The sequence below is a fragment of the Oncorhynchus nerka genome, linkage group LG7 (genome assembly GCF_034236695.1).
Source record: "Oncorhynchus nerka isolate Pitt River linkage group LG7, Oner_Uvic_2.0, whole genome shotgun sequence".
Taxonomy (NCBI): domain Eukaryota; kingdom Metazoa; phylum Chordata; class Actinopteri; order Salmoniformes; family Salmonidae; genus Oncorhynchus; species Oncorhynchus nerka.
The window spans coordinates 43,420,116-43,432,334 of NC_088402.1; the positions used below are offsets into that span (position 1 = coordinate 43,420,116).

Consider the following 12,219-nt stretch of genomic DNA (forward strand, 5'->3'; position numbering starts at 1 on the left):
GAAAATCTTGCAACAGGGTAGGGAAACAATGATTCAAGATAAACTCAAGCAGTTTTTCAAAAGTAACCAATATTTGCTTTTCCAGTTACACTGGTGGGAGTCAATGTTAACTAATTCGCTAACTGTTTGGTCTTTTGCTGACTCAAACCTGAAAGCTGACATATCATGAGCACAATTTAGAGATGCTTGCACAGACTGCAAGACCAGACTTCCGACTGGGCACACTACTTCATTTCATTGTGGATAATAGGGTAATATTTGATTGAGTCCTTGATCAAAGATTACAACCTACTGTACCATTGAATTTCCAATGTGTTATCACTATGCTTTCAATCAACTAAAAGAACATCCAAATTTCAATGGAAAAACAATGTCTGAATTTTGGTTAAGTGGTCACTCAAATGTCTATCACTGCACATTTAACCATTTAAAAGCACATCAAAGTTCAAATGGGAATACAATGTCAGATATTTTGTTTATTTATACAACATATTAATGTGATGTCACTGTGTTTCATCTAATAGCAGAACCAAATGACCTGGATTGCAATTGAGATTCCATTAAAAGTACAAGTAATCAATACCGTTCGAAATTCTGCGCAGATCAACCTCAATGTGGCCATGGATGTGTTACTCATTTTAAGGTTAAATGTGAGATTACTTTGTGAGATTATAGCCTTAACTTTAGGCTATTTACTGTATTAAAAAAGTAATATTGAATTGTGTTTGATTGACGGCCAGTAACTGAAAGGTTACTGGGTCGAATTCCTGAGCTGACTAGGTGAAAAATCTGTTGATGTGCCCTTGAGCAAGGCACTTAACCCGAATTGCTTCTGGAAAAGAGCATCTGCTAAATGTCAAACAAATTGATAATGCAACTAAATACCAACATTTATAGGAGATGTACCTACTCCAACATATAATTTGTTAACTTCTTGATAAGTTAATGGGATATTTATTGTATTAAAACAATTATGTTGAATTGTGTTAATTGATAAGTTCGATTACTAATTGATATGTTGGAGTCACATCTCCATCGCAACCAAAAATTATAGAATAGGACTAAATAAAATCATACTTCATATGAAGTTTGTTTTAGTCCTATTCTTTAATTTACATTTTTGGTTGAGATGGAGGATGTGAATCCAACATATACCTTTATCTATTTTTTTTTACACACACTGGAATTAATACATCTACTTCAAATGTTGATATTTGGTTGTGTTGACAACCAAACACAATTGAATAGCACTAAATATCATTACATTTGACATCAACCAGAGCTTGAAACACTAGGCCTATTGTAGTGTCTATTTTTTTGTTAATTCTGGGTTGAATTGAGACAGTATCTGTTGATGACTTTGCAAATGCTATATACTGTAGGCCTAAATAACATCATTGATGATTGATAAAGTATGGTCACATTTAATTTCCTCTGTTAAGCCTACCCTTTGGAATGTCTTCCGTAGCAACAGTGAACATATTTCATTTCTTTAAGTGGAGATGTCTCAACAATCATTCTCAGGATAGTATGTTGGTAATAGTCAGTGACGATAGCTGGGCTGAGCTTGGTTAAAACCTTGGATGGGAGGCCAAGAGGTAGCTGTAGATAGATCAATTCTCCAATAGGAGGTGCTGCCCAGCCTATCGTTTTTTTCCTTCATAATAGTGGATATAACATTGAACATTTGATGTTGTTCTAAATACAACATGTATACATATTTTATTCAAGGTTTGTCTGTGTTGAGATTTGGTTGTCATGATGACATAATCCTGTGGTTGAATTTTCACCCCGCCCATTTAAAAAAAAAAAAAAGTTTTAAATTGATGACTTTTCAAAGCCTTTGTATTTTCCACGTAGATTCCACGTCACACTTAGTTGACAAATTACGTTGAAACAACGTTATTGCACCAGTTTGTGCCCAATGTGTTACCAGGAAAACAAGCAAACAAAACAGAATAGCAATCTTGCATTGCAGAAGCCAAGCCAATAACGGAAATAATTGTGTTTCTCTTAGTGCCGGAGGAAGATCGTTTCTGTTCAGACAACTTCAGACAGTGATCTATTCTAGCATGTTGACACAGGTTGAATTGGCTTTACGTCTGTGCTCAGTGGGTCCGCTCTCTTGATGGAATTTATATCGGCAACGTTCAAGAACGTTTAGCAACTGAACGTGGCCCAGACGCTTCTATGTTGAATAGGATAACGGTGACGCGTCTGTGAAAATGGGTGGGAGATCATAAATAGCGAGTTGGTGACGAATTTTGATATTTGATCACAGCTAACTGTCCATATAGCGGCACGGAAAAAAACTCTGGTAAAGTTGTCGACACTGATCTTTTTTTTAAAAACATTTTCCAAGATGAACAGAATTCTTCTCAGTATTTTCGCAGTTGGCCTGTGTTTTTCAGTTGGTAAGATAAAATTGTTTGTCAACTGTATTTGTTTGCTTATTTCAATCGTTGTTTAGTTAGCCTATCATTTTGATAGCCAAAGCAAAATGTTTGATACGATTGTAATGAGTTGGGTAGTCAAAATGATGTTAGTTTTTTCACAATTCGAATGCTATGTATACTTTCAATGTATTGTAAAGAGGCATTATAGTTTATCATATAAATAGGCAAGCTTTACACCCGAATACAACCAATTAGAAAATGTGGACGTCTTAAACCGGTGTTTCTTATCTTTTGCCCAATTATTGGCAAAATAACTGGTCTGATTGGTCAAAATACCAATTAGTAGTGTAAAAATATCTCAAATGGGCTGCCTGTGTAAACGCAGCCTAGTGTTTGTAGTTGAAGGTTGAGATTCTCCCATACGCAGGTTACAATAAAAATCATGTCCACAGACCGTTTACAGGGTAAGGAAACCATTATCTAATTTGGGGGAACTTTCCGAGCCTTTCTGAGCGAATGGTTCAGAATATTCAACTGTAAAGACTAAATAAACTATTATTCTTGCCTTAATGTATGACCCATAGTTGAGGTCACTTAGTTCCGCTAAACAAGTATTTGTCCCCATCTTAGGTTTCAAACCACACCCGTACTATATTATTTTCTGCAGTTGTCGACCTTGATTGAGTTCTTCCTGAATTGTGAATATGTATTCCTCATTACCTTTATCAAATATTTTCGGGAACACGATCTCATACAACGTTTGCATAGGTTCCCTAACAAAACATTTTAGTGAAACTAAGACATGAGAAAATGTAGTTCTGCTGGCTTCCCCTTTTGGCCCTTAACTTGGACAGTATCAGTCATTCTGAGTGTAGTGCTCTAGGGCAGTGGTTCCCAAACTATTTATAGTCCCGTACCCCTTCAACATTCAACCAGCTGCGTACCCCCTCTAGCACCAAGGTCAGCATACTCTCAAATGTTGTTTTTTTGCCATTGTAAGCCTGCCACACACACACACATACACACTATATGATACATTTCTTAAACATAAGAATGAGTGAGTTTGTCACAACCCAGCTTGTGGGAAGTGACAGAGCTCTCATAGGACCAGGGCACAAATAATAATATAACAATAATCAATAATTTTGCTCTTTATTTAACCATCTTACATATAAAACCTTATTTGTTCACCGAAAAATGTGAATAATTCACCACAGGTTAATGAGAAGGGTGTGCTTGAAAGGATGCACATAACTCTGCAATGTTGTTGTATTGAGAGTCTCGGTCTTAAATCATTTTCCACACAGTCTGTGTGCCTGTATTTAGTTTTCATGCTAGTGAGGGCCGAGAATCCACTCTCACATAGGTACGTGGTTGCAAAGGGCATCAGTGTCTTATTAACAGTGTGATTTGCCAAGGCAGGATATTTTGAGCGCAGCCTAATCCAGAAATCTGGCTGTGGCTTCTGATTAAATTAAATTTTCACACAACCGCTCCTTGCAATTTCGATGAGGTTCTCTTGTTCAGATATTGATAAGTGGACTGGAGGCAGGGCATGAAAGGGATAACGAATCCAGTTGTTTGTGTCATCCGTTTCGGGAAAGTACCTGCGTAATTGCGCACCTAACTCAGGTGCTTCGCTATATCACATTTGACATTGTCCGTAAGATTGAGTTAATTTGCACACAAAAAAATCAAACATTGATGGCAATACCGGTGTGTTGTCCTTGTTAATGCAGATAGAGTAGAGCTCCAACTTCTTAATCATAGCCTCAATTTTGTCCCGCACATTGAATATAGTTGCGGAGAGTCCCTGTAAACCTAGATTCAGATCATGATATCTAGCGCTGCCCATATCATTGTATAGTGCAGGAAATACACGAGAGTTCAGGAACCTTGCTTTAACAAAGTTAACCATTTTGACTGTCGTGGCTCAAATGTCTTTTAACCTGTTAGGCATTTCTTTGGCAGCAAGAGCCTCTCGGTGGCTCCCTAGGAGCCAAAAGGAATTAAATGGGGAGGGGCCTACCTCAGATTGGAATAAACGGTTTCCATTGCCAAACATTTTATAACTGTTTGCTACGGTCTTTGTCTAATGAATACACCCCTGGTGTCACAGGTTTGATTCACGGCCAGTTACATTGATGCCGTGACTCTAATCACCTGGCTGATGTGTAGGCTAATGAGCCTCTTAGTATACTGTGTGGAGAGCAGGCCAAAGGGAGTTGTCTGTAGCTCAGTTGGATTGAGCTCAACTTTGCAATTTAGTGTTAATGTTGTGACAGCGACATTAAGAAAGCATTTAAGGTTAGGTGTTTGGTCCTAAGCCTTGTGGGTGGAAGGTGTTGGCGATTTACAGGAAGTCATTAGTTTAAACCTTTCAGGGACACTATGGAGTAAAACTAGTATATATTACTGACTACCCTCAAGGTAAAACGTGTTTGCTCAATTAGGGTTGTGAAGACTGGCTCTAGATCTGATTTGACAACTGCATTTTGTAATTGTCAAATATACCTTTTTGATTTGATTTATTAGCATCCCCATTGAATACTTCTGATCCAGGCTCTTGGTTAGAAGACAGGACATACCATTGCAGTCTCAGGCAACATTGCCAGCATGTGGACAACTTTGGTATTATTTTTAGAAATCTGTATCAAGACTTGTTTCGCATATCAAAATCCCAACACAAATGCCTTACTTTGAAGAGGATTCATCGAAATACATTTTGACCAATGTTTGGTGTTTTGGAATCCCAGTTATGGTATCCATGGTTCCCATCATCATGGGGTCTCATAATGAACTTGTAAATTCCTTTGACGTAGTTGCAGTGAGTGAACTGTAGAGTGCAACAGTAGTCTGATTTGAACTGTGGTACTTGGCTTTGTGGTTATGGGCCCTGATCTGAAACCAGTTGAACAGAGTAACTTGATCTGCTCTCCCATTTGGCCAATTACACAATACAGCATTGGTTCTTTCATTAAATACACTATACCCAACCTCTTTGTTAATAATGTTACTGTTCCTTCCAATTCCACCACCAGTATGTCCCCAGTGTATAAACTCATTACATGACATAAAAACACCAGACAATATACAAAAACATACACTGAGTGTACAAAACATTAGAAACACCTGCTCTTTCCATGACATTGACTGACCAGGTGAAATCTTTGAGCCCTTAATGATGTCACTTGTTAAATCTACTTCAATGATGACGGGGAGGGGACAGGTTGAAGGATTTTTAAAATTCATACTCAATGGGCACCGTGTCCTCAGTCCTCTTAAAGGTAACAATAATGAGAGATGGTGGAGACCAATTGTGAACATCATCCCCCTAATCCGTGTGACTCATTTCCCCGTGCTCCGTATTACCCAATCAAGGCTTGGGCGCTCCTCCTTAACTTAACCCCTCATTGCCTCTGTAAATTACCTGTTGTGGCTAGAGTACAGCCAAGTGTGTAAGCCAAGAGGCAGCTTTGTTTGCGAAACCTGACTGTCACCTGTGAGGCGGTGACAGATTGGTGGTGTGACATTTGCGAAGGGAACCGATTTGACAGGATTTCTGAAGGGGATAAAGTCTAGGCGTGGCCCCAAACTCCCAGGCAGAGGCTGACCGAGAAATGTGCATCATGACTCATTTACGTGATGTTGGCCTGTATGTAATGGTAGGGAAGAGGCATTCTGATGGAAGACTACTGATTGTTTTCACTCTAAGGTCCGGTTTCCCAAGCAGATTTAAACCTATTCCTGAACTAAAAAGTGTGGTCAATAGACTCTCCATTTAAAATGGCTTTTTAAAACTTAATCTGTGTATCGGGAACCGCCACTTAGACCGCATTTACACAGGTAGCCCAATTCTGATCTTTTGACCGATTATTGTCAAAAGAGCTGATCTGATTAGTCTAAAGACCAATAAGTGGAAAAATATCAGAATTTGGCTGCCTGTTTAAACGTAGCCTCAATACATTTTCGTGAAAGCATTCTTGAGTGGGAGGGTGTTTGACAAGTGGAAGTACTTGTGCGCTGGCATGTCTTACTCATCTGCGTTCTCTCAAGGATATATTTGTCCTTCCCGGAAGGACACCTTATTTGATATTTGAACCTAAAGAATGGAATTCAAACATTGATTGAATGATCAGATCACTTGGCAATTACTTTTTTGGGATCTTTAGTCCACCAGACTAAAGTTCCCAAAGCTTCTGTGCATGTGCAGACCACATTCTGCGCATGTGTATATATTTTCTACTTTATACGTAGAGCAGGCTACTCAGGTAAACGATGCTTGTTAAATAAAGTTACATTAAAGTTGAATCGATGTCTGCAAGATCACATAATGATAGTCTTTGATATAAGTGGACACCCAAGCCGACAGAGATTCTGTTGCGTCCCTCTTTACATGTGATCAATGTGAGTCATTTGGTTGGATTGTGGGGATGCACTCAATGTACACTGAACAAAAATACGCAACATGCAACAATTTAATTGATTATACTGAGTTGCAGTTCATATGAGGAAATCAGTTAATTGAAATAAATGTATTAGGCCCTAATCTATGGATTTCACATGACTGGGAATACAGATATGAATCCACTGGAAAAATGGGACTCACGATGGATCTCGTCACAATATTTTTGTGCATTCAAATTGCCATCGATAAAATACAATTATGTTCGTTGTCCATAACTTATGCCTCCCCATACCATATTCCCCACTGTCACCATGGGGTACTCTGTTCATAACGTTGACAGCATGCCAATTGCAGGCTCCTTCAGAACTTGAGATGTTTGTGACATTGTGTTGTGACACAACTGCACATTTTAGAGGGGTATTTTATTGTCCCCAAGCACAAGGTGCACCTGTGTAATGATCATGCTGTTTAATCAGCTTCTTGATATGGCTCACCTGTCAGGTGGAAGGATTATATTGGAAAAGGAGAAATGCTCACTAACCTGGATGTAAAAGAATTTGTGCACAAATTAGAGAAATAAGCTTTTTGTGCGTATGGAATGTTTGTTCTTTTATTTAATCTCATGAAGCATGGGACCAACACTACATGTTGCGTTTATATTTTTGTTCAGTGTATGACTTGTTTGTTTGGAACAGGAGTGGCATTCTTTGTAACCCGAGTCGCTTGTGAACTCGTTTTCCATGGGGTGTGACCGAAACCAGTTTTTGGGAGTGGAAGGGGGGGATCAGGCGTTGGCATGGAATTTTTACAACCTTGCTAAGCAGCTCAATGTTCCTTGGCTCAATCACAAATTGCTTAGATTATTTGTTGTGTCAACCAGACATTCATAACTGAAGGCCACGCCATGTTTTCCCTCTTTTAAAAATGAAGTTGGTACCTAAATGTGACCAATATGCGTCGCTCATTTAAAATGGCAGCTATGCTGTTCTGTAGAATCGTCCCATGACGACGTCTTTACCACTTGAATGGCATGAATGCAAATGGACTGAGTAACTTTACTCAAACAAGGAACAAGCAAAATGGTGTATTTACTGTATGTGTCAATGTGTGCACGTCACCTATAAACGTATGCCTTTCCATGATGGATCCAGTCATGGGATGAGTTTGTCATAAATACGACTTCATGGGCAGGTATTTAACTCCTTTAGGTACTTGCGTGTCTGTAGTGTTATTTGCAGAAGAAGTCAGAACTTGCCCAGGGACTTTCCATCTTGCAACTAATTGGTTGAATTTATGGGTCTCACTGTCATTCGGTTAATTATGTCGTTTATGGCGGACCGTTCCTCCTCCACCCCCTAAAAAGCACCAAACTACTCATTATAAAGGGCATAAGAATTATGGGGCCAAAGGGTAGTTCCATGACCCAATTGGTTCTCTGTCTGGAGTGGCACTCACTGGGAAGCAGCCATTTTGTGTGTCCCTATCAAGAACTAAGGAAGGCTACACTCAAAGCATTCACCCTGTATTTTGAGAAGTGGACAAATTGTCAAACAACTATGCCCTTCTATGAACTAACATCATAAGAACTTGCGCAGGTTGGGCTTCTCATCCACTAAAGTGCACAGTCAGCAAAACCGGGGAGTGTCAACTGGCTAAACCATTGTTTGGCCCATCCCATGTTTAGAGACAAACCGTCCCAATGACGTAGGATTGCATCAACAAAGCGGTCAAGGGAGTTGTCTACAAGAATGTTTACTTGAACATGAAGAGAATTTGTAGAATGGCATATGGTAATATATTGCTTATTTATTTCCATCTCCGTTATCCCAGGCCAGGCTCTGAAGTGCTACAAATGTGACTTGGGCCTCGGGGACTTGTGCTACACCACCGAAGTCAACTGCAATGCCGGGGAGAATTGTTTCAGCGGTGTCGGAAAAGCAAGTAAGGACCCAAGGCCTGGCAGACACCAGTCATAGGTGGCTCATATATGTCTTATAATTACATTTTAATAATTTAGCAGACGCTTTATCCAGAGCGAATTAGTCAGTGCATTCAACTAAGGTACTGTAGATAAACAAACACATATTGCAGTCATTGCAAGTAAGAACTTTCCTCAAAGCAGCTATCAGCAAAATCAGTGTTGATAAGAAAAGTCAAGTTTGAATGTAAGGATTTTGTTTTGGGTAGTATGTTTTTACACCCCATAGTGCCTCTGTCCTCTTCAGAAGCAAACGAGGAAGGAAGACGAGCTGCAAATATTCCTTTTGCAGATGCTTAAATGTCACTTTCCAGCATTCTGTCTTGCGGCAAAAGTGAATGAAAAACAACTTGCGTTTCATAGTTTGTCAATTTAAGAGGCCTTACTGTGTGTGCCGTTTGGCACGACAAAGCCTAAGTAATTCAGTTTTTTATGTGTTCCTTTTCATCCACAGTTAAGTTTGTGGACATCAAGATGAAAGGCTGCCTGAAAGTGAATGAATGCAACAAGACGACCACAACCTATTTCCCTACCAGCTCCAACCACACAGTGTACAACATAATGAAGGCCTGCTGTGACACGGACCTGTGTAACACTGCCCCGGGCCTGCCCCGAATGAGCATCCTGCCCCTGGCCCTCGCCACCCTGTTCACTGCCTTCATGACCAAAGTCCTGGTGTAAAGGGGCGAATCCCTCTGTGTGGCCTACACACATACATATGCAGAGGTTGATATACATGTAGGTTGATGGTTCACACACCCACACGCACTCATCAAACATTAGCACCAATCTGTCTGTGTGTATAAGAACTGCATTACGTTTGTATAATTTAAGCCAAGGAGGAAACGTATGTTAAAGTGTACCATATACCAGCTAAACTTTTTTAAATGATTTCTATTAAAGAATTTGTTTTGTCCTTGATGCCTCTGGAAATTTCTCAATTTGTTTTATGGCTCACTTGGAAATGCAGTTGTTCAAACACAGATTAGCTTAAATACAGACCCTTATTCAGTTGCACTTATGGAAAGCATTGAATTTAAACTATTTTGTATGGAATGCTCACGTACAATTGGCAAGTTTCTATTAACATAATTGAGCAGATGTCTTCAGACACTTTAGTGTGATGGAAATCTGTCAGTCAGCATTATATAACCAATGACTGTTCATACTGACAATTCATTGATCTTCAATAGGGAGCTCAGCTAACAGACTATTTTCTATCTCTGGTGTTAGTTACGAATGCTTATTTCTAACCACTATTTCAAATGGACTTTCACTGTTAATTCTCCCATTATCCAGCCCCACTTGCTGTTGGGGAGCTCTACTGATCACTGTTTACAATGAATAATGCAATTGCCATGTGACCTCATGTTGCCCCCATTCTTGAGCTACGTGATGACCTAGACCAGGGGTGGGCAACACCAGTCCTCGAGGGCCTGATTGGTGACAGTTTTTTCCCCACATCCCTAGCAAACACAGCTGATTAATAAAATTGATTAGGTGATTATGTCACGTGTGTTAGCTGGGGCTGGGGCAAAACTGTGCCACTAATCAGCCCCTCGAGGACTGGAATTGCCCACCCCTGACCTAGACCAAAGGAAGGAGGGACAATTGCTCGACTGTTCTGTCTTGCCACGTTCAAAACAACTGGGAACTCTGAGATCTCCGACTTCAGTCAGTTCAAAACAACTGGGAACTCTGGGGGGGGACTAGCTCCGACTGAGGAAAAATCTGCCTGAACGATCATCCAAATTGGAATTCTGACTCGGGCCTCTTTCTAGAGCTCAGACTCTCTGACCCGAAGATACTGATGTCATGATTTGACCTGCTGTTTTTTAGTTGTTTTGAACAAGGCATCTATCTCTAGAAAGGGCAAACAACAATGTGGTTCAACTTGTGTTGACTAGGAATTGAATTGAATTCCTTTTTGCCTAAAGTAATTATTGTATTTATCTGGCAAGATTAGAATGTATACTGAACAAAAATGTAAACGTAACATGTAAAGTGTTGGTCCCATGTTTCATGAGCTGAAATTGAAGATCCTAGAAATGTTCCATACACACATCTTATTTCTCTCAAATGTTGTGCACAAATGTGTACATCCCTGTTAGTGAGCATTTTTCCTTTGCCAAAATAATCCATCCACCTGAGAGGTGTGTCAAGAAGCTGATTACACAGGTGCACCTTGAGCTGGGGACTAAAGGCCACTAAAATGTGCAGTTTTGTCACGCAACACAATGCCACAGATGTCCCAAGTTTTGCAATTGGCATGCTGACTGCAGAAATGTCCATCAGAACTGTTGCCAGAGAATGTAATGTTAATTTCTTTAGCATAAGCCACCTCCAACATCATTTTAGAGAATTTGGCTTGTTTACCAGCGGGATTGTCTGAGACCATCAACCCGGACAGCTGATAACACTAATATTTCTGTCTGTAAATAAAAACCCTTTTGTGGGGAAAAAAACTCAGGCTGATTGGCTGGGCCTGGCTTCCAATTGGGTAGGCCTATGCCCAGTCATGTGAAACCCATAGATTAGAGACTTATTTATTTCTATTGACTGATTTCCTTATATGAACTGTAAATCAGTTTTAAAAAATATATTGAAGCATATTGCGTTTATATTTTTGTTCAGTATCAATATAGAGTTAAATAAAGCTTTTAAGTGCTATTTGTTTGTGTTATTATTGGGATTCTTTTCTAGGTTCATTTGAGATTTGTCTGTGGTATTTCCTTGTTTGGGAAGAACTGTGTACTAATTTAATGTTAGCCGTGTACTAACGGTAAATGGGTTGACTGATTTAGGTATGTCTGATCACTTTTTTGCTTGTAAAACCTTTTTTAAACTGGAAATGTGTATACTCTGTGTGGCTGCAAAATAGTTTGAAAGAATTCAATACATGTTTAAAACTTCTACAAAATCCCCTGCCTTCTGAATGCTTTGCTATTTTCTATTGGCGTCATGTTTTTCCCACTCCCAAACAAACCATTCCTCAATGTGTGGCTTAGCAGGACATAGAGGTTTCCTTCTTCCCCTCCAGTGCCCACTCATTCAAAAGCTGGTGAAAACATTGTCAAAACATTTCTATTGTCACATGCCTCATACTTTCTATAACATGCCTATGTGTTCAGTAGTCAAGTACAAGCAGTATTTGCTAATAACCCAGTATTAGTATTGATAATAACCCATCCGCAACCGTCTGGGGCCTGCACCCTACCCTAACTCTCAAATGGATAGAAAATGTGCTTTAAGCTGCAATAGGAGATGGCAGAATTATCTTTTGACAGGGATGCAGACGTATTTTTTGAAAGCGTAATTTAGATTAAACGCAACTCCACAATTTACGATGAATGTTGAGCAGCGACTAGTGTAGGCAGACTGGTGCTCTAAAGTCACATAAAATAAACAACATTGTTCTGTGTAATTGCGGGCTATTC

The 12,219-nt window shown here is 39.6% G+C and overlaps 1 protein-coding gene across 1 annotated transcript; it reads left to right on the top strand.

The window, feature by feature from the left end:
* The first annotated feature begins 2,256 nt into the window (after nt 1-2,256).
* On the top strand, nt 2,257-9,703 carry spaca4l (sperm acrosome associated 4 like). Its single transcript, XM_029663685.2, has 3 exons — nt 2,257-2,414; nt 8,635-8,745; nt 9,237-9,703. The coding sequence occupies exons 1-3, from the start codon at nt 2,363-2,365 to the stop codon at nt 9,461-9,463; spliced, it is 390 nt and encodes a 129-aa protein (XP_029519545.1). The 5' UTR covers nt 2,257-2,362; the 3' UTR covers nt 9,464-9,703.
* The last annotated feature ends 2,516 nt before the right edge of the window (nt 9,704-12,219 follow it).